The following is a 25,287-nucleotide window of genomic DNA, read 5'->3' on the forward strand; positions in this document are numbered from 1 at the left end:
GACTGCAGGCTATTTTATAAATTTCCCGACGACAGTAGAGGTGTGGTGTCGCTAATATGTAAAATTATTCAAAGCTCTAACAAACCTGACGTTATTTTACAAATAAAAGTATAAAATAGGTCTGTTATATCATTTATTATAACAATTAGTAATTTAAAACAAAAATATGTACCTATTTATTTATTTTTTGCATAAAAGATTTCATATGGAACAAAATATTTCATAGTTTCATTCAAGTGGAAGGTATTAGTATGGCAACAACGGAATTGTGTACATATAAACTGGACAACTGTGTAGTTTTGTGTACATGCCGGTCATTGTTATGTCGGTACCTTTATACAAATGTTCATGTAGTAGGATTCGCCACGCCATTTAATGTTCATTGTCGTGTTGGCATGTCGTATCGGATTTTATGTGTTCATAGCGTAAGCTTCTTCTTCTTTAAAATCCATTCAATAYGTAGTAGTAGTGTAAACTCACCTATTCTGTCAATTCAACTATACTTATAAATAAAAACTAGAATTTATTCAAAGCGTATGCGCCAATAATTAATTAAAACGTTGTTAAAATAATTCATAGAAATCTTAATAATTTATTGACTCTTCAAATTTGTTCTCCATCAGGTGGTAAAATATTTAACAAGCTTTTGGTAATCTCGCTTGGTTGCGACCGTTTACGAACCCACTCATTTGAATGATTATTGACCTTATGTTTGTGCATATTTCCATGAGACCTAAACATCTTTGGACAAAAGGAACAGGTATACAAATGGGTTCCAGTATGTGTAGTTTCATGTTCCTAAAAATGGAGAAAGCGATATTTAACATACATGTATAAATTTTTTTGTTTTCGATCTGAATATACATATACATTACCCTCAATGCGCGGGGATTTTTAAATTCTTTATTGCACATTGTGCATGTAAAAACTTTATCCGAGTGATGATATCGGATATGAGCAGAAAGCGCATGACGTGTATTTTTTTCCATACCACACTGAGGACACTTGAACTCTTGTCCGGACGCTTGGTCTCGATGTATGATCATGTGTTTTTTTACACAGCGTGCATTTTTCAACCACTTAAGACAGATTTTACATTGTTCTTCCGGTCGAGGTTCTGTATTATGAATGGCCTCCATGTGAGACAAAAGATTTTGGGCAGTTTTAAGACACTTGCCGCAAACTTCACAAACAGAGTCGTATTCATTTAAATGTACTGCTTTTTCATGCTGTTTTAGAACTGCAGAACTTACGAATCTTAAAAAAAAGAATATCAAGATTTGATCGTAAAATCAGAAACAAATTTATCACCCCTTATTGCAGGTTTTGCAAATATAATTTCGCTCTGTAGTATGGCTAGACTTTATGTGATAGTCTAAAATGTACTGCTTAGCAAACTTTCTGGGACATAATTTACAGGGATACAGTAAACTGTCTGCGTCTGGATGTATACTGTCCATATGATTTTGGTAGTTATTTCTGCTTGCTAATTGCTTATTACAGAGTGTACATCTATGTAATTTTTTTTTTCAATAATATAATACATAAAGTTTATTAACGTCGTTAAAATTTTATTTGAATGAAGTATGCAAAACTTACTTGAAAAAATCTGGGTCTTTATGAAGTTTTAGATGGTCCACATATAAAGTCCGTTTTCTATACCGATTATTACAACAAGGTATATAGCCTACACACTGATGTTCTTGTCGAAAATGTTTCTTTAAATCTGTGAAATCTTTAAGTGATGCAGCACATAAGCAACAAGATAATTGTGTGTTCTCTGCTATGAACTCGTCTAATTCCCGTATCAAAGTTTTTGTATTATGTTTTTTAACGACTTTGTCTTCTAGTTTTAAATTATCCTTTTCAATATTAACTTCACGTTTTATTTTCCCCTTTCTTTTCTTTGAACAACGAGTTTTATCAATACTTTCTTTATCTATTTTTTTCTGTTTGGTGCCTCTTTTCGAATATTTCCGCTTTTTAGTAGATCTTAATTCCATTACATTTTCTTCTGAAACTAACGGGTAAGTTTAATGATCGTGAAAAAAATTTTTTATAATCATAGTTACCTTCATCTGTATATGATTGTGTAGGAGAAGGCAATGAGTCTCGATGGCTTGATAGAACATCATCCTTCATTTCAACAGCATTAAATTCCAATCCATCTGTAGATATTATCGGATGTACTACCAAGTCTATCTCTGGTTCTCGTAATTCATTATTTTTTGTGTCAATAGGAGATTTTACATCGGCACTGGTGAGTTCCAGTTGAAAATCATCCACATCTTGTTTTATTTGCGCGCACACTATATGTGTTTGCAATGTTTTCTGTTTTTCATCTATTTTTAACCAAAATCTGTGGAAAACCGATGTACATTCCCAACACTCTGCACAAATCTTATTGGAAATAATATCACTTGGTTGTACCTGTTATTGATTGGATATTTTAATGGGCCGAAAGCATATTCATATTTAAGCCTTACCTCAAAATGAAAGTATTTAGCAATAATTTTTGCAACTTCAGTTTCTGCATTGTCGGAGAATATATCAAAACTATCATGTGAGTCTTCCAAACAGAGACGACAAACCATTTTTGTCGAATCAAAATACTGCTAAGTTCAATTTAGATCCGTCTTCTTATTATTTATATTCTTCCTCTTCTTTGAAAACCCAATTTAATTCACGGTAGTATTTCATATTTCATCGTTGCCAAACTATCAAAACAAATCGTATTAGGTATTTTGATACTACTTCAATCATTTGGTAACTAATTCAAAACGGAGGAGTCCAATAACGGTAACGCAACAATCGCTAAATAATGAATATTAGGTGCAGTTTAATGAGTAACAATAGGCTTATTTCTAATTTAAATTCTTAATCATAAATTTATAATACTGTATCTTTAAGACTGTGCTTCATTAAATGGCAATAAAGTCAGATACCCAGAAGGCATATCATTCGCTGAAGTAGAGTGTTGTGGCAACTTTTCTTCCGATTTTTGTTGTACATTCTCATTACATTTTGCATGTACTGATTCATCCGAATGATTAGCCACATGTTTGCGCATATTACGGATCGACCTAAACTTCTTTGCACAAATTGAACATGTGTAGAGGTGTATTCCAGCATGCCTTGCCTCATGTTCCTAAAATTAATCGTATTAATATAAAGGAAGCTTGAACATTTAGTTAGATTGCAATTACTCTCAATGCGATCGGCAGTTTGAACTCTTTGCTGCATACTGGACATTTAAAACTTCGATCCGAATGATGGTAACGTATATGTGCCGCCAGTGAATGTCTAGAGTATTTAATGGCATTGCATTTAGTACACGGGTATTCCCTACCTAACGGCTCTTCGCTGTGAGCTATGATATGTTTCTTTAGTGTATACGCGTTTTTCAGCCACTTTTGGCATATATGGCATTGAGCTCTGGTACGTGGTTCAGCGCTATGAATAGAGTCTACATGACGCAAAAGATTGTGAGCAGCTTTAAAGCATTTTCCACAAATCTCGCAAACAGATTCATATTCATTCAGGTGAATGTTCCTTTCATGTTTCTTCAAAACTCCAGCACTGACGAATCTTTACATTATAATAAAAAATATTAGAAACAAATTATATCAACAATATAATTTTTTGTAGACAATACCCTTTGTTGCATATTTTACATATGAAATCACGTGTAGTCGTATGTTTAGAACGCATATGATAATCCAGAAGATATTGTTTAACGAATTTTCTAGGGCACAATTTGCAAAAAAATTGTAAGTCTTCAGTATCAGGATGTTTTGAATCCATATGATTTTGATAAGTATTCCGGCTTGCCAACTTCTTATTGCATATATGGCACCTACAACAGCATACATATTAGTAAATTAAAAATATCAGTCACTTTTATAAATAAAGTGAATACTCACTTCAAAAAGTCTGGATCCCTATGCATTTTTAGATGGTCTACCCAAAGAGATCGTTTCAAAAAACGACTATTGCAACAAGTCATATATCCTTCACATTTATGTTGGTCACGGAAATGTTTTCTTAACTGAAGGAAATCTGTAAGTTGTTGCTTGCACAAACAACAACTCAATTCCGAATTTTGTGCTATATACTCATCCATCTCAGCAATCAAAGCCAATTTGGCCATACGTCGTCTTGTGGCTTCTTCATCAATCGCAGGATCTTTTGACAAATTATCATCGCTTTTTGATTTTAACGACTTTTTCTTGTATTCGCGCTTAGGTCTGTTGTCAAGATCGTTTATCTTCTTTTTCGTCTTAACAACTTAATATAGAGATATTAAAATAAAATAATTAGAAATACAATAATAACAACTCACAATTATAAGTCTGTTTCGTCTTTACTGCGGGTAAACATCCTTGATCGAATAATAAGTCGTTATCTGTGCCTCCATCATCGAATACGGCTCCATCTTCGCAATCGTTATCCAAATCAGCAGCATCGAATTCAACTTCATTATCGCAAACGGCTGGTTGTAAAACAACCAAATCTATTTGCGGTTCTCTCAACCCGATTTCCTTACAGTCAATAGAAGAGTTAATATGGACCGAGGGAAATTCTTCTGTCTCAATATCTTCTATAGGATGTTTCGTTTCTATGCATTCTAAATGGGTTTGCAAAGTCTTCTGTTTTTCATCAATATTTACCCAAAACTTATGGAAGTCGTCAATATGCTTCCAACACTCGCAACAAATTTCATTAGAAATTGTTTCGTGGTACTGAATCTTAAATTAATTGTTATCAATTATTTACAAACATAAACATATGACATATGCACATATGAGTTTAAAATACAAATAAACGAAAATATGATTTACCTCAATACAAAAATATCTTTTTATCACTTTTGCGACATCACTTTCACCATTACCAGACCATAGTTCTATACCGTTAGTTATTCCCAATAAACATAAACGACAAATCATTTTTCTAAACAAATAAGTAAACAGACACCAAAAGATGTATTCTTATTGGTTATAAGGAAGACGATAATTTCCACTTATTCCACTTATCGACTAACCGATATACATGTATTCCGTTTGCAGCATATCGAATTTCAACGAGATATTATTAATGCCACAAAAAAGACCAGTCAAAATAAAAGATATATAGTGTTTTTATAATACATAGAAAAGGAGCAAGTTTTCAACTTATAATAAATTTTAATGTTAACATAAAATATTTCATTCCACTTTATATAAATTAATGAATCGATAAATATTTACTCGATTAAATGTACGTAATCATGTATTATTGCTGTTATCAAGACTATTATAGGTAAACAAAACGTTGCAAATTGTCCGGCTAATATATAAAAGAATAAATGCAAGCACAACGTATTATTATAATACACCCAGGATCGCTCTATGTTAGAATAGGAAAAGCCTCTGATCTTAATCCTATTACTCTTTTACATGCAGTAGCGTACCGACAGCGTGAATCTACATCTGCTCAAGAACATAAAGATGAGTTACTGCCACACGTGCAAGGCTCAGCCGAAACTCTCACAGAATTTGAGGAACAAAGACTACAAGTTTCCCATTCCATACAATCATATGCACCACATCAAGAAACTTACGAACGCAGTGCCAAACGGCTGCGAGTTGCTACGCCACCGCAACAAATTGCTACTTTCAACAGGCGAAGTGTTCCTGAGGCCCTTCCTATAATAGACGACAACAACTGCAACGGAAAAAGTGAAAATGCAATTGGACGTGAAAGGCTATTTGACAAAGATATTTTAGCGTTAAACGAAAAAGAAGCAATTGCTTATAATGTCCATTTTCCAATAAGACGCGGTGAACTAAATTTGCATAAAGGTGTTGGTGGTTCTATGGCAGCAGTCATATCTAGCATGGAAATAATTTGGTTGTATGCATTAAAAAATCATTTAAATATTATGGCAGATGCATTACCCCATTATAGTGCTGTTTTGGTTGTATCGGACGTCTATAATCGTAGTCATCTACGAGAATTGACAACATTATTATTACAACGTTTGAGATTTCGTTCATGTTTTTTATTACAAGATCATGTTGCGTCTACTTTTGGGGCTGGACTAAGTTATGCCTGCGTTGTTGATATTGGGGATCAAAAATGTTCAATATCTTGTGTGGAGGATGGTATTAGTCATCCCGAAACTCGTGTACGACTTTCTTATGGTGGAGGCGATGTGACACAAGTGTTTTTAAACCTTCTACTCAAGTGCAGCTTTCCTTACAGAGAATGTGATGTAAAAAAAGGTTATGCAGATGCAGCATTAATAATGCATTTAAAAGAACGTTTTTGTCATCTTACTTTAGATGTTTGTGGAGCGCAAGAACGTTGTTTTGAGGTAATGGAAAAGTCATATAATAATTCTTCTTAATATCAATTCTGTTAAATTTGTAGGTAAAGAAAGAAAATAAACGCCTACGATACACTCTTCAAATAGGTGACGAATGTGTTGTAGCGCCACTATGCCTTTTTCATACAGAACTACTTAATATTACTGGCAAAACGAAGCAAGCAAAAGTTCAACTGCGAAGTAGTCAACAACCGGATTCGGAAGACTGCTTTGATGCCGAATACATAAGGGAAACAGGACGTCGAAATGGAGTACGAGATCAATTACTTGAAGGGGCGATACCAGTAACAGGCGAAGTGACTGAAGATGATTTAGTGGTAGACGATGTGGTTGATCGCGACGCCAATAGTAAAACTAGTGATAAAGATGAACTTTTATATGTTGTAAACGGGCAGATTATGCCAATTGACCAAGCTATAGTTCGTAGTATTGAACGTTGTTCAACGGAAGAGATTAAGCGCAAAATGTATAGCTGTATATTGCTTGTGGGAGGCAGTACGAAATTTCCAGGTTTCTCAAAATGGTTGGAACAACGTGTTATGCTTCAATTAGCGGCCACGTCAACGTCATACTCTGCATTTGAAGTAAATGCATTCGCCAAAGAAATGGACGCTGGTATGATAGCTTGGAAGGGTGCGGCTATAATGTCATGTTTGGAGAGTGCACCGGAGCTATGGATATATTGTAGTGAATGGGAGAAATATGGTTTGCGAATATTACGTGAAAAAGCACCCTTTATTTGGTAATTGGTATTAATTTTTGCCCAATGAGGATTAAACATCCTAAACTAAAAAATTAACAAGTGACTCAGTTGGAAAAATCCACTGTTTGTAGTAATGTAAAAAACGTACAAATAAAATACGAAGACATTTATACACTTTAAAATTATTATTATTATTTACAAATTTAGTAGTAATGCAGTACAACAAAAAATATCAGTTTAATAAATGGCGGTACGTTACAAATTCATTTAAGATCCTTGGGAGTGCTAGAACCCATATAGTGATATAAGTCTTGCAGCGTCGATTGAACTAATTTCGCCTTTATAGTATCACGTTTCAATCGCTTGTAGGCTTCGTACCGATGACAGCCACCAAAGCTGTAAAAATAATCACCACCCTCAGAACCCTTAATCCAAAGCACATCTATTGGTGGAACATCGTCTTCTGTGACTTCATTCTATTTATAAAAAACATAAGAAAGTATATAAATCATATTATAAAGATTTAAGTTATATTTCAGCATACCTTTATAGTATTCATAAGAGATTGCACCTTTTCTTCGTCCAATACCGGAGGAATTGGTCTATGTATGACACTCATAGGTACCATATGCACTTCTGTTATTGCTGCGGAATGTACACTTTTACTGCTCATGTTGCACGATATTTTTTCACCAAATCTTCCTACAATGAAATTATTCAATGCAGTTTTATAAAGAACTTTAGGTAACTGAAATGAGTTGTGAAATTGCAAATAGTAACTCTATTACTGTATACTCTTAGTATACTTTTTAATATATTAAATACAAATAATAGTAGATATTTTTACCTTGTTTATGAAACGTTTTAATTCTGACCAGAGAGTTTTTACGTGTAATCATACGTAAAGCTATGATACTAATGAATGACATTGTACGAAGTTGTGCATAAACGTTACCATAAATAATTTACTACTACTTAGCACATGAGTTGGTAAATAATACAACAATTACATACATATGTATGTTCGATGAAAACAAATAAAATTTTTTATGAAACTGTGTACTGCATTGCATTTAAGTACATGATTTCGGGGGGCAAATTGCTGTATAATTTTGAAAATACATACACATGGTATGTACATGATTTTGCTGGTGAAACTGATGGCGATTTTTTGCTTTAAATACCATTAATCGTAAAGAACAAAGAAATTTAAATTTAGAATCGGAGATAAAATGCAAGAAAATAAAAAAACCTTTAAGATTATAAACAGGAGTTAACAAACAGTTTAAAGTGCAAATTATTAAGTGATTATAAACATACCCCCAACGGTTTTATGAATGTTGTATTAATTTAATGGAACGAACAAATTTGGTATTCTTAAATAATCAATTTAATTGTCATAATTTTGAATATTATGGGAATAGAGTTTTAATTTTCCTTTTAATGCCGATATTCTGGTAATTCTATTTTCAAATAGTTTGCAGAAGTATTGCAATGTTTTTTAATAGAATGCGATTAAATCAAGGATTAAAACAACGATATTTATGCCTCATCCGCTGCTGATTGGAAATGGGATATTTCATTGGGGGGAAATTTTTGATCGTCTTAAATAGAATAATACTCTGGCCTAATATGTTTTTTCTGCGCATACTTTACATATACATATATACAAAGAATTATTTTATATTTTATAACTTTACCATACAGTTGACATTTATATTTAATTGCAAATTTATAAAAAAAAACTGCCTAAATTTTAAGCGTTGGCAACCATGTTTATGAGTTGTCAAACAAAGTAAAGAAAAGAAGATTATACGAATGGTGGTTGATACGAGAATAGTAGAAAAATTATCGGAAAATAATTAAAAAGAGATACATTTGTGAAAATAGGAGTATATAATTGTATATATTTCATTTTTAATTACTGTGGAAGCTAAAGATGAGTGTTTTACCATATCAACCAACAAGCGATGAGGATATATTTCGCCTATGCACAAAAGAATGCGGGATCATCACAGCCACAGAGGATCAGCAATACTTTGCATTAGGCTGTATGTTTTGTCCGACCAAATTTCTGTATTTCGACGCTTTTATTGGACATATGCAAACAGATCATGGACCACAAACAATGGGCCAAAAGGGACTGTTTGGTGATATGCTGGGGTAAGACAATTACAACGACTTTTGTAGCCAATAGAATCAATATAAATTCACGTAATGTTAGACATGATTTTAGTAGGTCTACAGCGTATAAAAAATTTTTTAGGTATTTTCTTACATTGAATTGTTAGATGAAAACACTTTTTGAATGTAAAAGAAAACTGTAATGTCACATTGCCAAATAATGTTTAATTGTACTATTATATTTTAAACAGACTCGGTTATAATGGCTCCTATAGTGAAAATGATAGCGGTCATAGTGGCGTCGCCACAGAAGATCTTACCGACACCGATCCCTCGCTTTTAGTACCGCAAACAGTTATGATTAAAGAGGAAGTAGGAGATGTTAGTATAATAAATATTCTTAAGTACTTATAAAGATATTAATTTTTTTGAAATCTTCACAGGACGCATTAGAACCACCAAAACATGATGACTCCATAATAACAGGATTATCAACAGAAAATGAATTAGCGGACACTGTGAAGTCTATGTACCCAGTTAAACAAGAGCATTCAGAGCCGGAAGTTGCAATGGAAGGAGACGGTGAGAGCTATATGCCTGATAACTACGGAAATTATGAAGATTTCACTAATAATGGTGATGAAGATGATCACAACTATCAAGAAGATGATGAGAATAATTATGATGACTTAGTTGAACAATCTTTATTGGGGGGAAACCATGAAATGGTATATTGTATCATAATGCGTATATTTAATATTCTAAAGATTTTTGTATTATAGGAATCAGGTTTAACTATGCATATAAAAGACCGCAAAATGATTCAATTTCTTATCGACTCTTATCGGCGCAACACATTTCTTTGGGATCATCGACACCCACAATTTCGTGATCGTTCTAAGAGACAGCACTTTCTCGATTGGATTGTAATGGAATTTAAGCGGCGGTTTAACTTATCTTTGGCAAAGGATGCAGTTACCCGAAAGTGGGACAATTTAAGAACTGTATATAAAAGGGAATGCAATCGAATGTCTTTGGAAAATACCAACATCAGTACACTCTGGTATTTTAAGGATTTACATTTTCTTAATCGGTTTTATGGTGGAAATCAAAAGATGACTGAGGCTGTCGTGAAGGTATTTTATACCTATTTAAAAATAACCAATATTGAAATATTAGACAAAAGTTTGGGTTTTGATATTCTGACATCAGAAGAATGCCAATTAATTTTCCCCTGGATATGATATATTAAGTATGCTAAGAAGTTTTTAACATTCAGAAGGAAACGCCGCGATCCAATAAAAGAAAATATATAAATATATATATGTTTCTTAGCCATGTCTATTGATATTGTTGTAGAGGCAGAATTATGCCGAGTTGACAGTCCTTGGCCGGATAAAATAAATACGGGTCCGTTCCAGTTACGTAGACCTGACTGCCGTGAGAACGGTAGCCATGTCTGTCTGTCTGTACATACGCAAACTAGTCGCTTTCGCTCGCAAATTTTATATACGTCCTTTTCTCTCCAACAAGCTGCTCATAGCATATACTGTCATGCAAACTGAAGGATCAGAACCAAGGTCATATATGAAAACTGTTTTTTTTTTAAGGATAAGAAAATAAGAAATTCTCACCATAAATTTTGTAACTACAATAACTCTATTAAATAACATTTCAGGAAACAGTATACCGACGTCGGTCCTCTGCACTTTGGAATGATGTCTCTACAATGAAACTTTTATCAATGGTCGAACAATATCCATGTTTTTATAATAAGTACAACATAGACTACCGTAGCAAAGAAAAACGGGGAGAAGCACTACAGCAAATGGCGGCAGAACTGCAAAAGATGATTGAGGTCAGCACCATACAAATATCGAAGCGTATTTCTCAATTGCGTTTTGATTACTCCAAACAAAAACAAGAACGTTTGCTATGCGAGCAAAACAATAAAGTGTTTATGCCAACTTACAGTTACTACGATCAAATGCAGTTTATGGATGCAGATATTGCACCATTTAAATGTGAATTATGTCCTGTTATTGTGCAATCACCACGAGAACTAGATACACATCTCAGTACGCATCAGCCTGAGGGTACTTACGCATGTAATATCTGTCCTGTTAGCTTTTTAGACGTTGATCAGTTGAACCAGCATAAGCAAATACACACACCCACAAGTAAGGAGGTAAAATACTGGTGCGACTTATGCACAGCTAGTTTTCGAACTAAGGAAGTGTACGATGAACATATGCGTAGACATAACGATGAACTCTTACTACCTTCATTAGCCAATATCCCACATACAGGCAGTGACATGGGTATGGCGGAAAATGAAAATCCTCTATTGCACATGGATAATTCAGAGTACGATGATGGCTATTCGTGTGACATATGTGGCAAATCTTTTACCAATATGGTGTATCTCAATGCGCATCGTGCACAGCATACCAGTCCCAGTGAGCGTCCATTCCGCTGTGATTACTCTCATTGCGGTCGTTTATTTCCCACGCGCCAATCTATGCTAGAACATGCAAGGCAGCACTATAACGATGAAGAATTTAAATGCGACATATGTGGCAAAACCTTCAAATCACTTAAAAATCTGCAGAATCACAAGCAAATACACGACGCTATCAAACGATATGTGTGTAAGATTTGTGGCTCAGCGTTTGCGCAAGCAGCCGGCTTATATTTGCACAAGCGCCGACATAATCGGCCAAACTCACGCATACGTCAAGGTTACTGATCCACTTATATAAACCTATAAAAGGTATTGCAGGCAGCACTTCAATATAGCATAGGTTAAGCATATAGAAAAACAACTACAGTAATATTAACAGTAATTTTACTATCCGCGATATACTTATAGTAATAACTGCATAAAATAAACAATTTTAGATTTTCAAGTAATTACACTTGTGTTAATGCAATATAAAGGTCTAAATGAGCTAGAAGTCATTACGTTTTTAAGACTAATTTTTAATTTTAACAAATTTTATTTTTTATTTGTTACACAGTTACAATAAAAGAGATTTTTTATAACTAGTACTGCATATACGTATCTAAAATTATTTATGCGTACGCTGAAAGAATTCACAAGTATTAATACACAAATTTATATTAATTTATTTGAATGGGCACACATAAAGGTGCAAGAAAATTATTTTTCATTAATTACTCTAGATTGGTTATAACATAGGAATGTACTTAGAAATTGTATAATGTAAAATTTAACCTTAAGAAGAATTAAACATAATTAATATTAAAAATAATCATATATCAATCGAATTTATGCTTTTGGTTTACTTGGTGTTGGTATAGATAAAATTTTTACCTTTAGTTTAATAATACACTAACTAATGCGAGAAACTTAACCCTTACCATCCTAACGGGAATTAGATAACCGTTAAAACAACCACAGAAACTTCACTGTTTTATGATTGTTAAAGTAGTATGTTTCGATGGACCGAAGCAAAAAATTTATAATATTTATTTTAACAAAGTTACAAATTCCAATTTCAAGGTTAATTAAACTCTTCTCAAAGTTGTCTATTATTTTTAAGTCATTTATATTTTATGGATACAAGCATATTTATGAATATGCCTTAGTCTGTTACGGGTCTCAGCAATAATTTTAAATATTTCAATATAAAAACAACGTACATATATTTGTTTCAATTGAAAGCCATTGTGGTATGTGGGTTTGAAGATGCTGCATATGTCAGAGACATGAAAAAATTAAAATTTTAATTTTCAAATAAAAAGTAAAACACAGCATCATTAAAGAACGTTTCGACTTGACGGAAATTAAAAAAAAATTAATAACTTTAAAAGTAGTGGCTGTTTGTGTTGATCTGACAGAAAAAAAAATTATTATGTCAATAAATGATATACTGGATGATCAAAGTGTACAAAATAGGGCATCGTGAAACTATTTTCAAATTTTCGGGGAAAACTCAACGATTCGTTGTTTATCAAAAATAGAAATTGAAAACAAAAAATCATTCAATTTGACATTAGTTTTCCATATTTTCTAAAAGCTGTATAAATTCTATATAATTTTCAATGAAATCTACTGAATTCCGAGCTACAGTGGTCACCAGTTCAAAAAGCATGTAGTTTTGAGAAAATCGCGTTTGAAGTTCCAGAGCGCCCGAGAAGTCTGCTAATTTTCAAATATATTGTTGGAAAATATTACTAAGATATAACTTAAGCCAATGCAAAAAATTTCTTTTTGAAAATTTTGACTGCCACTAACTCCATAAATCGATTTTGGTACGAGTATATTAAATACAAACTGTATTAAAAAAAGAATCATAACTCATAAAAATTTCTGAATAAATTAAAAAAAACATATTCAACACACTAACAAAAGAGTCACAGCTCATACGCGGATTAAATACAAAAGAATCACAACTCAAATATTTTAAAAATAAGTTTTTTCAATATATCAACATTGTCATCACAATCTTACCTAATTGAAAAATCACGGTTAAATCTGCCATTTTGTTAATTGTGTTAGTGTGCGATGTGTGTACAATATATTCAGTAGGTTTCATAACCTAACTGTTATATTGATAAATATTTATTTCCAATTTAAAACACGATATATTCTTAATTACAAACATATATGTATGTATATTCACGTAAAATTTTGTTCACAGGAAAAGCATATGTAAATATATATATATATATTTTTTGTTAACTTTCAGACTGGCTGACAAGAAGGAATTATTCGACATATTTTATGGCAATTCGAATATTTTTTCAAACTTTTTTTTTTTAATTTCTCCAAAATACCACAGGAATTTAAGAAATATATTTAACATAATTTGCCGTTTTCAACAGTTAAAACTTTATAATAAATTTAAATTTTAGTTAAAAAATAATTATAATTGAACTATTTTTTATATAATTATCATCGTAAACTTTTACAATACCACAAAAAAAATTTCCAAATATGTTTACGTCTTCGTTCATCAAATCCCTGATCACTTCGCAGATAGACTCAATAGGTTGTGGGCTTAAATTATGGTTGCAGCGAAATTAAAAAATATATTATTAATTTGTTGGGAACATTTATAACGCAGATCATCAATTTATTCATAAAACAAGTAGTAATTATATGCATACATCCCTGTAAATAGGCACAAATATTACATATGTACATTTGCATATTTTCGGAAAAGACTTGCTTGTATAAATAAAAGAAAAACTTAAAATGAAAAATTTAATAATAAATATAAGCACATATACCTTTAAACGACATATAATATTAATAAACAATTTAACTTAAGTAAATTTCGGAAAAATTACTTTTATAAATAAAATCATATAATAAAAAATGTAATAATGAATATAAACACAAATATCTTTAAACCACAAATTAATAAACAATTTAACTTGTGTAAATATCTTCGCAAATGTGCTTATATGTATATATGTATAAGCCACTTATGGAAAATACGATATACAACATATATAAACAAATATATATGCATTCGATCAAAAATAGTTTTATTTTGTTTATATAAATATGGAACCAAACAATAATATTGAAAAATGTTTTCTTGTCGTGCATATGTATATCCAACACACATAAGTAATTGAATAAATTTAACTAAATATATAACAAATAAAAATGTAATACGCCTATAGTCTTATAAAAATAAGTAGCTATTAAACATGTGAATCACAAGTGTTTTAATTTACCGAAGCAAATATATTTGAATTTTTTAAGTTTAGAATTAAGCAAATATTGAATAATTCGTAAATAAAAACCTAAAAGCATACACAATTGTTTCCTACTGACAAGAATAAAATAAAAACTTATACATACCCAACAAATCGTCAAAAATATTTATTTTTATATATAAATGGTTTTTTATGCAAAGTCTAGTCAAAGTAGTAATTACCATAAATGCGCCACATCCTTAACAGAAGCATTTAAAACATTACCCAAAGTTAATTTGTAGTACGAACTAAAAAGAACTACACTTCAAATTACTATCCTCACACCGCAAATATGCCTTAAATAATTGAATAATAATTATGTTCCTGTTGTTGTTAGTACAGAATAGAATTTTATTGAGGTTCGTACCGGGACCTAACTATCACACCTACCTACAAAAGCCAGCACTCTGCTGAATTCCAGGAACTTACTGGGAGCCTTAAACCTGCATCTATAGATTGCTGCGCAATCTAGAATCGGGTAAACGGAGCCTTAGAAGAAGTTTATGATGCTTTTAAACATTGTAATTAACCCCATTAGCAGCTTTGCATGGCGAATCCGTTCAGCCGTCTACACGCACTTGCACCAATAGCAATTTGATCCCCTCGGTTGAGATCGCTTTTAGTGTCACTTTTTTACCGCTTTTTATGGTAATACGATGGTTACGTTGAATATTTTTTCAACATACTGACTTATAGCCACTGTTTGAAATGTGCTCGGAAAAAATCCCTTGGGTATGGGAAAGATATACCATTATCAAATAATTTTAAAGGATACCGCTGAGTTGACAGTCTATGGCGGTATATAAATTCAGAACCCTTTCGGTTAGGTAACGAGAGATTTCTCTTCACTTGGTTTCTTTTGCGATGTGCGAATACCATGTTCTCTTCATCAGACTCTAGTTGTAGTAAACAACTAGTAAACAAAGGGAGTTTTCAACAAGAAAACCTTGCTCTGCTTAAAGGATAAATATATGTTTTTTGTTAGTAGCAGAAATTCAAAACCCATTTAGTATTAAGAATGACTGGCTGTCATAGAAATCATATAATATAACGAGTGGTCAATGTAACAGCGGTCTGTTTCGGCATGATCGTTTCGACGGCTGATCCTGAATTTATCGGGCCAAGGGCTGTAAGTAGCAAGTACTGAAATGTTAGATAAATTGGCTTAATTGGAGTCACAGGGGGCAAATATGTCATTCACGGAAAAAGAGTTTGTAAATATGTATGTTAACTAAATTTCAGTACTAAGTTAAGATGAGATTGTCTGGTTATTGTAAAGAATGGCACCAGAAGAGTTGTTAATTTTCGTACAAGGTATTCAATAACCTAGTCTTGTAATCAAATATCATTTTAAATTTGTATTATTGTATATCGTTATAGTCATCGTTACACAGCAAAATTTTGTGTTTATCCGGCAAAATACTAACGGCCTAATTCAATAATTCTGTTGTCAAGCAGATGTTCAAATATACAAATATACGCATTCAAAAATGAATCATTAAACTGGTATTGCTTTTAAATTATTTATACGAAACAAAGCCCAAAACCTTGGTGTCATTAGGTCATTGGCCCTGTTAAAATGCCTCAAGTAATACTTTAAACGATATTGATACGCAAATTATAAATGTTTATATAATATTAGCTAAAATATATATAGATATGTATTGTTCTGCCACATTTCACACGGCAAATATTCACACATACATACATATAAATATGTAATCAAAAATGTATATATGTATATATTTTTTTTTAATTTTTTCTATTATCTTTTGCGAGAAAAGAATGCGTGCAAATATTCAATTAATCAGTATCTCAAAAACTGAGAACTAGTTCGCATATAGCTATACAAATATACAGACGGGCTATTCAAGGTATAAAAAAACATCCATATCGTGAGGGGTGAACAAACGCGGTGTATGGATAATAGGTGCTTGACATCGTGTCCGACTCCGAATATTAGTACAACTATGTATGTATGTATGTTAATTAAGGTCTGTGAAAATTTGTATGAATTCTTTTTTCAAAATTTTGGTAAATTATGAACAATTTTAACAATGTTTACCAATTGGTAAGTAGATATGCAACAATTATTTACGCCAAAATTATCACATCGAGACAGTCAACAACTAATTACTAACAATTTTATCTTATCACAAATTATTTATACGCGCGCGCCTCAACTATCCGTTATTAAATTGTTATCATTTATATACATATACTATACATACACACATACATACATGGTTGTACATATGCAGTTATCAGCACAATTAGATTATAATCACAATTAATTTTATTTCCTAACGCTTTAATGAATGTGAATCATTATTAAATTTTATTGGCATAAAATAAAATATGTGTACATTTAGTGTGACTTCCTCCAAGTCATATATTTTCGTGAACTGTTTACTAAATAATTTTGTTGACAGAGGCTACACTTTAGCAGCAAATGCATATATTACATATGTACATTACATTAGATGACGTCGATGACAACTTATCTAATCCTTACCATCGTAACGGAGATAAGGATCCGTTACAATAACAACAACATATTCCTTCGTTGTTACGAAATTCATATCAGATTGTGAAATACATGTTTTATAAGTACATGCAAGCAACCCCTATTTGAGAAAATCATTTGAGAAACCTTTATATCTTCATGACTAAGATTTAAATCAGCGACCTACAGAATGGCTTATATATCTTCACGGCTAAGATTCATATCAACGACCTACCGAATGACAATCAAATACTGTTGTYGTTGTTGTTTTAACGGTTATCAGTCGCCGTTAGGATGGTAAGGGTTATCAGTATTGTCGTCGACGTCATCTAACAGGAGGCCCAGGAAACATGCTGTTTCGACGGGGTCCAACCAAAGAGAAAAGGGTGTTAGATGGGTGGGGTTGGTTGGACACGCAAAGAGGTGGTCAGTGTCATGTGAATGGCGGTCAGTGCCTGTCGAAAGTCTGTTGCGTCCGAGGTCCTGTCGGCGTATTGTACGATGTCGTCGACGTGGTTAAGGAATGACCTCTTGACGCTCCTAGGAGGCGGTTCCGCTCCAAGCAGATGACTGCAAGGATGATTTCTACGAAAACATAAGCATAAGCGTCTCACTATGTTGGTGTTCGATGGGAGACATCAAGAGGCATTCCGGTGTCCGGAGTGCTGTATTCTGGCAAGTCTGGAGTTTCCTCATCTGCGTGCCATATGGGAGCTGCGCAGTTAAGGACCGGCCGGCCGATTGCCTTGTAAGTTGCCAACAACGTTTCTTTCTCTTTTCCCCATGTGCTGCCGGCTAGCGACTTGAGGATTTTGTTGCGGCTCTGTACTTTGGCGATAATCGCGGTCGTATGCGGAGAGAACGAGCATAGACTGTCGAAGGCGACATCTAAAATCTTAGGGTTATTGACAGTTGGAATTTTGACGCCGTCGACTGCAATATTAAGTTCCAGTCTATACTCCTTCGTCCAGTTCGTGAATATGGTCGCTGTGGATTTGGTGGGGAAAAGTTGGAGGTTCCGTGCAGTGAGGAAACGAGAAAAAAAACAATGAAATACTCATAACACTTGGTCACAGCTAATAAAGCAAAATAAGTGTTCAATCGTTTTTGCAAATACTTCCTTAAATAATGTACATGGAATACATATCCAATAGGAAATTTTTCCTAATTCGGCCATGCCTCTGTAAAAATATTTTTTTTCGATAAATAGATAAAAACTATAGTCACGTGTATTTTAAAATAAAATATATTATTGATTGTTAATGTTACGATGTTTTGCTTTAATACTTTTATTGCTTTTTTTGTGAAGCTTTTCATTACTTTTGCATTTGTAATACATTACATTCCAAGATGTTAATTCACTGCACAAAATACATAAATAAAGATGCAACATAAAGTGGTTGCACGGTGGTTATATTCAAATTCAAAGCATATATTATAACATTACTTATTTACAATATACATAATTTTCAATTAGATTATTATGATAGGTCTCCAGGTTAATGTCAGTATTCTTTTTCAGATTCGGTCATGAAGCCATCGGTTTCACAAGCAATGGAAAACGTGTTTCCGAAGGCTGAGCCCTTATATGATTTTTATCTACTGTATTTTACACACTTTATTCAATTAATGATAAAATTGTTATTTATGATATTTTGTGCAGCAGTATTTTCATTATTAATAGCAATACATAATTCATTGTAATTTATTTTCATATTGCTTGCAGCTAAATTAATTCGCCTTTTTCGTTTACTTTGATGACTTTAACGCGATCACCTCGCTCGGCTAGCACCTGGTCAAAATTTTTGCCTTTGGTTTTGGCAAACCATCCAGAATGATCGGCTATTAAATGGTTCACAGAACAACCGTCACATTGGAGAATTACCACACCGCTTCTGTATGCAGCTTCAGAGACCAGCTTACTGTTACGCGTGTTGCACAGTTTACAGCGATAAACTAACTCAACCTTGCGCTCCATGCAACGCAAACGTTTTAAGGTAGTTGGTGAAATCGATCCAGAGGCAGTTGTTTCACCAAAGTTTTTACCAATAAAAGTAGTTGCATCGAGAATTGATTTTGGTATTTTCAACGGTTGACATGCTTCTTTATTAGTACCTTCATCGAAGTCTGCAATTGGTGCCACCGCCGGTGCACCATCAACTGGTTGTGCAATATTAAAGAGGACATTCTGGCCATGTTGCCTTACACTATTTAGTGTCCTCGAGCTAAAGAGGTTACGCAACGCGTTCATTTCACAAGCTCATCACGACGTATTTATTTATACGCAATAAAATTAAAACAATATGTAAACACTAGAACTATATAAAACGTAGATTATGTATATATTAATGTATGTGCGAATTAGATTTTGTTGGTATTGCTATTCTTGGATATGTGATGAATGAATGCTACTTCACTTTTAAATTCTGGTATAAACTTGCTCAAAGCAAGCTTTTGACAGCGGTAACGCTATGCAAGAAATACCAGCTGTTTAATAAAATTTCGTTAAGACTGATAAGGAAAATTAACGAAGAAATACAGTGTTATAAAAGTAATGGTTTGTGAAATTAGTCCAATTAAAAAAATGTCAATGTAAAAAGTAGAAAAAATTCAAACTTTTTTCACGATTTCAATCAAGTTTAGCACACTGTGTTCAGTTTTGTCCAACGTAAAAGATAGGGTAGCTTATATCTCAATTATGCTAAAACTAAAATAATTCAAAACAGAAAAAATATATTTAAAATTTTTATAAATTAACAAATTTTTAAAATTAAAAACAAAATTATTGTTACTTTATTTCATTTAAATGCCAAATGAAAAACTTATTATTTTTTTAATAGACAAACATTTGTAATAATAATTTTTATATACTATATTTAAACCTCTCGTATTCCAATAATTTTAAAAATTATGCCTTTTTTGAAAGTGTTCCCAAAGAGTTAAAAATTTAAATTTCGAAAAAACCCACTGCGTTGCCTGGGCAATTATCCTTTGATATAATTTGATTTTTTGACTTCAGGAGATCCAGCGTCATGTCATGATTTTTAAAAATAGATTTCTACTGTTTCATATAAAAATTCTAAAAAAATATCATGTTTTGCTCGAATGTGTCCACATCTCCCTTAAATGAAACAGTAAATCTATTCATCTAAGTTGAACTTTATTCAAAATATATATAATTCGTAAAATATATATTATTACAACTTTGAGAACGCTTAACTGCATCTACGTAATGCGAAAACGTAGCAGTTTATGTTTCTAACCTTCGTGTTTATTAGAGTATTATTTTATTTAAAATAATTTTTGTCATACTAAGAAATAAATATTTAGATAATAATAAAAAAACGAAGAATCTTTTTTTATTAAACATCACGAGTTTTTTGTGCAATTTTTAACTGAAAAGTATTGATGTTTTATAAAACATAAGCAACATAACATTTTGCATTATTTTTTTTACGATTGTTTTAAATTAAAAACAATGTGCTAAAAGCTATTTTTAAATTTTCATTTAAAAAATTTTCATTGAAAATTAAGACTTATTGCAGCTAACCGCATCCGTACCGAAAAACAACAAAACCTTAGCCCTGGCCATTACTCGATCCTAATTCAGGTATTGAGAAAACAAATGACAAACATCCGAAACGTATTAAAGTACCATGCGTAAGTATAGCCGTACCTTCCCAAGCACCGGCAAGCATAGGAGGCTCTTGAACGAAAGTGCATTTGCACTCAGGTTTCATTGGCGGTGCCATTCTGTAATAGACAACGTATAATAATAATAATTAATTTTAAACTCATTTTCATGTGTACCTTGAATTTCTGTCCACAATGTAATGTTGGCGTTGTATGCCTCGACGTTTATCTAAAATCTCTTGAACACGTTTCTGTAACTCGATGTCCTCATTTTTAAGCTTTTTGGCCGGCGTTGGTCCATAATCAGTAAAATCGCAAGAATACAGCTGTCCATTAACTTCGGTGCCGTACTCTGAGTAATTGATGAGTTCATAGGTTTTTGTAAAATCGTCGTAAAATATAGTTGCATGCTTGGGGGAAATCCGACAACAGTGTCCAATATGGGAAAGGTTTACATCAACAGAAGTTTGGCCAGATCCAATATGCATATTGCGGTAACGCATAAAAAATGACGAATGTAACTCAACATTACTAAACCATCGATTGTCTTCTAATATGTCACCTAACGGTGTTAGAACTGCGCGTGCACGTACTTTACATCGTAATAATTTCAGCTCAAGCCGTGTTGCTATTTCGTAAGCTTTTTCTCCATCGGTACGTACGCGTGACTTGTATTTCTGCTCTTCCTCATCAGCAGCAACAATAGCAGCAGCAGTGGCTAAAGCCGGATGTAACTGTGGCAAGTCGTTATCACTATCACTTTGGTGTTGCGCCAATATGGACGACGTCTCGCCAGTAAACATTATGGATAGACGTCGTACATCTTCTGGCGAGAGTATTTGTGATGGTAATACTTGTGGTGGATCGATATGTGAAAGTTCACGTATCCTTTTGGCGGCAGTACGGTTCTGATATTGCACTACAATTTCTGGGTGTTCCTGCACGAGCTGCTGCACACGTTGAAATGCCAACTTCTTTATTAAATCAACATCTAGATAACGAAGTTCTGCATCTATATCAGCAATGTATTTAGTTTCATCGTCGGTTTCTTCTTCATCTTCACTTTTGATTTTATTCACCATTTGCTGTTGTTGATCTTGATTTGTAGCCAATTTTTCTGTATCATTATCAATTTTAACGTCCTCTTCGCTTTTGACATGTACATCAGATGAACAATTTCTGGTAGAATCTCCACGTTTGCTACGCTTTTTATTATTTTTCACCTTATTTAGTTTATCGTCCTCTTCGACTTTTTCTTTGTCTGTAACATCATTATCTGTTTTTGCATCTACATCTTGGTCCTTTTTATCCTCGGTGTTTTCTGTCACATTGTTATCTTCCTCTTCGCTGCTACTCAAGTCCTCTACTTGACCTAGCTCCTTTTGAATCTCGCGCAATTTAGCTTTGGCACTTTGGAGAGCTTCCAAATCTTTAAAAACTGATTCAGCTACAGTTTCTTTTGATATTATTTCAGGAGAACTAGGAAGACATTTGCGTCGTTTAACTATATCGTAACGCAAAGTTTCACGTAATGACGGTAAGAGAGGGGGAGGATTTTCGTAGTGATACTTGACCATTGGAGGAATTTCAATTGTTTCACGTGTTTTAATTGGCACTTTGATGCGAAAGGGAGGATTACGCATGTGAACGCGTCGAAAAAATTCCATTTTTACTGATTCATGATCAAAAGGTTGTGAAAATTTATCCCATAAACGAATGCGTTCTGTTGCTGAAATGCTGTTGACAAGATGATTATCCTACAAATCAAAATATATATACATTAAGTTCATCCTACTAAAATCAATTAGGAAATTATTTATCTTACAATGAAGTTTTCCACATGGTTCGGGCACATCCATAAACCAGTTGGTAGTGCAGTCATGGGTGGATTTAGGCAATCCTGATGAAAATATAAAGGACAATAGTCACATGCCACCAGCGGAGCTTTCTTACAAGACTTGCGACAATAAAAACATGTTTTAGCTGGCAATGGTACCAAACCCTGGGAGTCCAGCTCATATGGTTTAGAATTCCTTCGTATATTGCTTGGTTTTTTATTTCCATTTCCATTCTTGCGAATAGGTTCCACTAAAATAAAAATGTATTATGCATATTGTATATTGAGCCAAAATGTATACTACCTATACCTTTATCATTGCCAGGAAATTGAGAATGTATTTCTAGTTCACGGGGCAGCTCAAATTGCTTCGGATTTAATATGCTAGCAGCTTTTATCAGCTCGTCAAGGGGTGTAGGCTTTTTGTTGGGATCCAATGCTCTTTGTATACCCACTGGCAATTTTGACAAATATTTTTCTGTATTGCTCAGATCGCTACTAAAAGATGCACGACTACTGCTGCGTTTTCGTAAATTACGAAATTTAAATGGGGCCGTTTCGGCATCAACTGACGGCGTATTTGGTCGAGAGCTCTCTGTACGTGCAGCGGTTACTGCGCCGGCAGCACTGCGCTCAACAGAACTTGATTTAGATGATGATGTAGGCTTAAGGGTCATGCGGCAGTTATGACAAAGCCACTGTCCACTTGGTATATCTTCTTCTGTTAGCGGTGGGTCGCTAAGATAATCGAACGCATTGGTATTATTCAATTAACTATGCATACTTAAATAAACAAATAAACACGTGTACTTACTGGCATTGCAAATGGAAACTGGATGGACAACGATCACAACACAGTAGATCTCCACCTTCTTCGCAAGCATCGCAAAGGTCATGATTGTGTCCTCGACCGGGTCGTTTATAGTATGGATGCTTGGTATTCACTGGCCGCAACGTTATTTTTTCTTCTTCGGAGGGAGGTGGTTTAATGAGGATTTTAATTTGCTATTTGAACAAAATTATATACAAGTATTGTATAAAAGTTCAGAATTTTTTAAAAATATTCAGAATTTGTATGGTTAAAATGGATTATACAAATTTTGTAACACTAATGCGGATCGAGTGGTTCCATAAACTTTCACCAAGTTTTGTGTTGAAAGAAACTTAATAAATACCTCCATTATGGGCAAATTGGGATCCACTTCCACTTTCGACATGTCGGCTTTGGTATCTTATATTAAAAATCACGAAAAAAATCTTTTTAATCCGATGCAATATATAAATTATTCCAAAGGACCTTTAGCTGCAGTTAAAATGTTTGACATTTGTTCAATTCGATGCTGAAGGAGGTGTTCAGTGATTAATCCACTATTATGGTTAGGATTGCATTTGAGAGTATGTATTGAAAATTGTTTTTTCTGAAGTCAATGTACCATTTAACTGTTTAATTTCCAACATTCTAAATCTATATTCAGAATATCATTAATCTGAATATGCAATTTTTCATATTTTTCGCTCTACTAAGCTCTTAATCTAAAATAAAAAACATTCCATCTCAAAGATTTTCATTTATCATCAATTATATGGACATTGGCAACACTGGGCTTGAGTCAACAACTAAAATAGAACAATAACAATTGAAGTAATCGAAACGTAAAGTAAATTTATTGTCGCACAATTTACTAAGAACGGAATTCGCTAAATAAACTATAATAATACAGTAAAAATATGCTTTCGTTTTTCTCCAAGAAAAAACAAGACACAGATTTTGCAGAAGAAGCAATACAAGGACCTACGGATTCTACACAATCGAATGAAGGTGGAGACGATTTCATTTTTATAGAAAGAAAAACTTCAGACCTCGATCCCACTAAATTTTCAGCACAAGGTATAGGAATGTATCCACCTATACCTCCCGCATTTGGAATGGGCAGATATCCGGGGCAAGCAGTTTATCCTCCTATGACTAATGTCGCCAGTGCATCCGACAACGTGTCGCCAGTACCATACGTACAAGGAGTGCCCTTCGAGTTAGCGCCGCAGCTTAGCTCAAAAAGTGATTTTGAAGTAACTCAATTGCAAGTTGACAGCATTTTAGCGCTTTTGACCCGTCAAATGTCGGTGGACGAAAATGAAGAATATAATTTTGCGCTGGAGCGATCAATACAAAACGAATGTTATTAGCTTAGTAAATCGTTTATATATTCGATTTATTTAGTTTTAAGAAAATTATAAATGAATAAATTTAGTAAGACATTAAAACCTTAATTTTGTTTATTAATACATTTTTGATATGTCCATACATATTGATTTGCTTTACAGAAATACTTCAGCTTCAACAGAATTTAAAATTGTATTTTGAAGAAATGATTAGTTAT

At 33.2% G+C, this 25,287-nt stretch overlaps 8 protein-coding genes across 13 annotated transcripts; 3 read left to right on the forward strand and 5 right to left on the reverse strand.

Annotated features, from left to right (window-relative positions):
• Positions 1 to 569: 569 nt before the first annotated feature.
• Positions 570 to 2,670, reverse strand: LOC108972482 (transcription factor grauzone). 2 transcript variants are annotated; one of them, XM_018939093.1, is made up of 6 exons: positions 2,487 to 2,670; positions 2,073 to 2,430; positions 1,600 to 2,014; positions 1,312 to 1,512; positions 876 to 1,257; positions 570 to 798 (listed from the first exon to the last, which is right to left on the reverse strand). In XM_018939093.1, the coding sequence occupies exons 1-6, from the start codon at positions 2,592 to 2,594 to the stop codon at positions 604 to 606; spliced, it is 1,659 nt and encodes a 552-aa protein (XP_018794638.1). In that variant the 5' UTR covers positions 2,595 to 2,670; the 3' UTR covers positions 570 to 603. The 2 variants fall into 2 exon arrangements, with proteins under 2 accessions (XP_018794638.1, XP_018794637.1); XM_018939092.1 differs by having other exon boundaries at positions 1,600 to 2,020; positions 2,487 to 2,668.
• LOC108972480 (transcription factor grauzone-like) lies at positions 2,605 to 4,967 on the reverse strand. 3 transcript variants are annotated; one of them, XM_018939090.1, is made up of 7 exons: positions 4,842 to 4,967; positions 4,343 to 4,748; positions 3,924 to 4,287; positions 3,656 to 3,856; positions 3,207 to 3,588; positions 2,946 to 3,148; positions 2,605 to 2,717 (listed from the first exon to the last, which is right to left on the reverse strand). In XM_018939090.1, exons 1-7 carry the CDS (start codon positions 4,947 to 4,949, stop codon positions 2,684 to 2,686), a joined length of 1,698 nt encoding a protein of 565 aa, XP_018794635.1. In that variant the 5' UTR covers positions 4,950 to 4,967; the 3' UTR covers positions 2,605 to 2,683. The 3 variants fall into 3 exon arrangements, with proteins under 3 accessions (XP_018794635.1, XP_018794636.1, XP_018794634.1); XM_018939091.1 differs by lacking the exon at positions 2,605 to 2,717 and having other exon boundaries at positions 2,820 to 3,148; positions 4,343 to 4,742; XM_018939089.1 differs by lacking the exon at positions 2,605 to 2,717 and having other exon boundaries at positions 2,820 to 3,148.
• A 259-nt stretch (positions 4,968 to 5,226) lies between these two features.
• On the forward strand, positions 5,227 to 7,255 carry LOC108972377 (actin-related protein 8). Its single transcript, XM_018938930.1, has 2 exons — positions 5,227 to 6,358; positions 6,415 to 7,255. Exons 1-2 carry the CDS (start codon positions 5,348 to 5,350, stop codon positions 7,114 to 7,116), a joined length of 1,713 nt encoding a protein of 570 aa, XP_018794475.1. The 5' UTR covers positions 5,227 to 5,347; the 3' UTR covers positions 7,117 to 7,255.
• On the reverse strand, positions 7,240 to 8,002 carry LOC108972378 (putative sulfiredoxin). Of its 2 annotated transcripts, none has more exons than XM_018938931.1 (3): positions 7,921 to 8,002; positions 7,618 to 7,775; positions 7,240 to 7,549 (listed from the first exon to the last, which is right to left on the reverse strand). In XM_018938931.1, the coding sequence occupies exons 1-3, from the start codon at positions 8,000 to 8,002 to the stop codon at positions 7,337 to 7,339; spliced, it is 453 nt and encodes a 150-aa protein (XP_018794476.1). In that variant the 3' UTR covers positions 7,240 to 7,336. The 2 variants fall into 2 exon arrangements, with proteins under 2 accessions (XP_018794476.1, XP_018794477.1); XM_018938932.1 differs by having other exon boundaries at positions 7,337 to 7,549; positions 7,618 to 7,821; positions 7,921 to 7,989.
• An 884-nt stretch (positions 8,003 to 8,886) lies between these two features.
• On the forward strand, positions 8,887 to 12,488 carry LOC108972497 (zinc finger protein 189). The gene is made up of 5 exons (XM_018939115.1): positions 8,887 to 9,236; positions 9,449 to 9,578; positions 9,641 to 9,925; positions 9,980 to 10,333; positions 10,876 to 12,488. The coding sequence occupies exons 1-5, from the start codon at positions 9,013 to 9,015 to the stop codon at positions 11,944 to 11,946; spliced, it is 2,064 nt and encodes a 687-aa protein (XP_018794660.1). The 5' UTR covers positions 8,887 to 9,012; the 3' UTR covers positions 11,947 to 12,488.
• Positions 12,489 to 18,695: 6,207 nt separating this feature from the next.
• On the reverse strand, positions 18,696 to 19,911 carry LOC108972401. Its single transcript, XM_018938961.1, has one exon. It carries the CDS (start codon positions 19,688 to 19,690, stop codon positions 19,166 to 19,168), a length of 525 nt encoding a protein of 174 aa, XP_018794506.1. The 5' UTR covers positions 19,691 to 19,911; the 3' UTR covers positions 18,696 to 19,165.
• Positions 19,912 to 20,909: 998 nt separating this feature from the next.
• Positions 20,910 to 24,241, reverse strand: LOC108972391 (PHD finger protein 12). Its single transcript, XM_018938946.1, has 6 exons — positions 24,085 to 24,241; positions 23,724 to 23,914; positions 23,220 to 23,647; positions 22,898 to 23,160; positions 21,250 to 22,829; positions 20,910 to 21,192 (listed from the first exon to the last, which is right to left on the reverse strand). Exons 1-6 carry the CDS (start codon positions 24,124 to 24,126, stop codon positions 21,018 to 21,020), a joined length of 2,679 nt encoding a protein of 892 aa, XP_018794491.1. The 5' UTR covers positions 24,127 to 24,241; the 3' UTR covers positions 20,910 to 21,017.
• Positions 24,242 to 24,522: 281 nt separating this feature from the next.
• LOC108972405 lies at positions 24,523 to 25,177 on the forward strand. Of its 2 annotated transcripts, XM_018938967.1 has the most exons (2): positions 24,523 to 24,728; positions 24,792 to 25,177. In XM_018938967.1, exons 1-2 carry the CDS (start codon positions 24,638 to 24,640, stop codon positions 25,091 to 25,093), a joined length of 393 nt encoding a protein of 130 aa, XP_018794512.1. In that variant the 5' UTR covers positions 24,523 to 24,637; the 3' UTR covers positions 25,094 to 25,177. The 2 variants fall into 2 exon arrangements, with proteins under 2 accessions (XP_018794512.1, XP_018794511.1); XM_018938966.1 differs by having other exon boundaries at positions 24,523 to 25,177.
• Positions 25,178 to 25,287: the final 110 nt, after the last annotated feature.

The sequence above is a fragment of the Bactrocera latifrons genome, unplaced genomic scaffold (assembly GCF_001853355.1).
Source record: "Bactrocera latifrons isolate USDA-ARS-PBARC rearing strain unplaced genomic scaffold, ASM185335v1 scaffold_4, whole genome shotgun sequence".
NCBI lineage: Eukaryota > Metazoa > Arthropoda > Insecta > Diptera > Tephritidae > Bactrocera > Bactrocera latifrons.

Excerpts from the sequence above, each read along its gene's own strand:
- LOC108972377 (XM_018938930.1), top strand. The coding sequence starts at position 5,348 with ATGCAAGCACAACGTATTATTATAATACACCCAGGATCGCTCTATGTT. Across the intron at positions 6,359-6,414 it reads CGCAAGAACGTTGTTTTGAG|GTAAAGAAAGAAAATAAACG; the intron begins GTAATGGAAAAG and ends TTAAATTTGTAG.
- LOC108972480 (XM_018939089.1), bottom strand. The coding sequence starts at position 4,949 with ATGATTTGTCGTTTATGTTTATTGGGAATAACTAACGGTATAGAACTA. Across the intron at positions 4,749-4,841 it reads AAAGATATTTTTGTATTGAG|ATTCAGTACCACGAAACAAT; the intron begins GTAAATCATATT and ends AATTAATTTAAG. Across the intron at positions 4,288-4,342 it reads GACGAAACAGACTTATAATT|TTGTTAAGACGAAAAAGAAG; the intron begins GTGAGTTGTTAT and ends CTCTATATTAAG.
- LOC108972391 (XM_018938946.1), bottom strand. The coding sequence starts at position 24,126 with ATGTCGAAAGTGGAAGTGGATCCCAATTTGCCCATAATGGAG. Across the intron at positions 23,915-24,084 it reads CCAATTTGCCCATAATGGAG|CAAATTAAAATCCTCATTAA; the intron begins GTATTTATTAAG and ends TTGTTCAAATAG. Across the intron at positions 21,193-21,249 it reads ATTGTGGACAGAAATTCAAG|AATGGCACCGCCAATGAAAC; the intron begins GTACACATGAAA and ends TGTCTATTACAG.
- LOC108972378 (XM_018938931.1), bottom strand. The coding sequence starts at position 8,002 with ATGTCATTCATTAGTATCATAGCTTTACGTATGATTACACGTAAAAAC. Across the intron at positions 7,776-7,920 it reads TAAAACGTTTCATAAACAAG|GAAGATTTGGTGAAAAAATA; the intron begins GTAAAAATATCT and ends ATTTCATTGTAG. Across the intron at positions 7,550-7,617 it reads CTCTTATGAATACTATAAAG|AATGAAGTCACAGAAGACGA; the intron begins GTATGCTGAAAT and ends TTTTATAAATAG.
- LOC108972405 (XM_018938966.1), top strand. The coding sequence starts at position 24,638 with ATGCTTTCGTTTTTCTCCAAGAAAAAACAAGACACAGATTTTGCAGAA.
- LOC108972497 (XM_018939115.1), top strand. The coding sequence starts at position 9,013 with ATGAGTGTTTTACCATATCAACCAACAAGCGATGAGGATATATTTCGC. Across the intron at positions 9,579-9,640 it reads TTAAAGAGGAAGTAGGAGAT|GACGCATTAGAACCACCAAA; the intron begins GTTAGTATAATA and ends AAATCTTCACAG. Across the intron at positions 10,334-10,875 it reads TGACTGAGGCTGTCGTGAAG|GAAACAGTATACCGACGTCG; the intron begins GTATTTTATACC and ends ATAACATTTCAG.
- LOC108972401 (XM_018938961.1), bottom strand. The coding sequence starts at position 19,690 with ATGAACGCGTTGCGTAACCTCTTTAGCTCGAGGACACTAAATAGTGTA.
- LOC108972482 (XM_018939092.1), bottom strand. The coding sequence starts at position 2,594 with ATGGTTTGTCGTCTCTGTTTGGAAGACTCACATGATAGTTTTGATATA. Across the intron at positions 2,431-2,486 it reads CTAAATACTTTCATTTTGAG|GTACAACCAAGTGATATTAT; the intron begins GTAAGGCTTAAA and ends AATCAATAACAG. Across the intron at positions 1,258-1,311 it reads TGCAAAACCTGCAATAAGGG|ATTCGTAAGTTCTGCAGTTC; the intron begins GTGATAAATTTG and ends CTTTTTTTTAAG.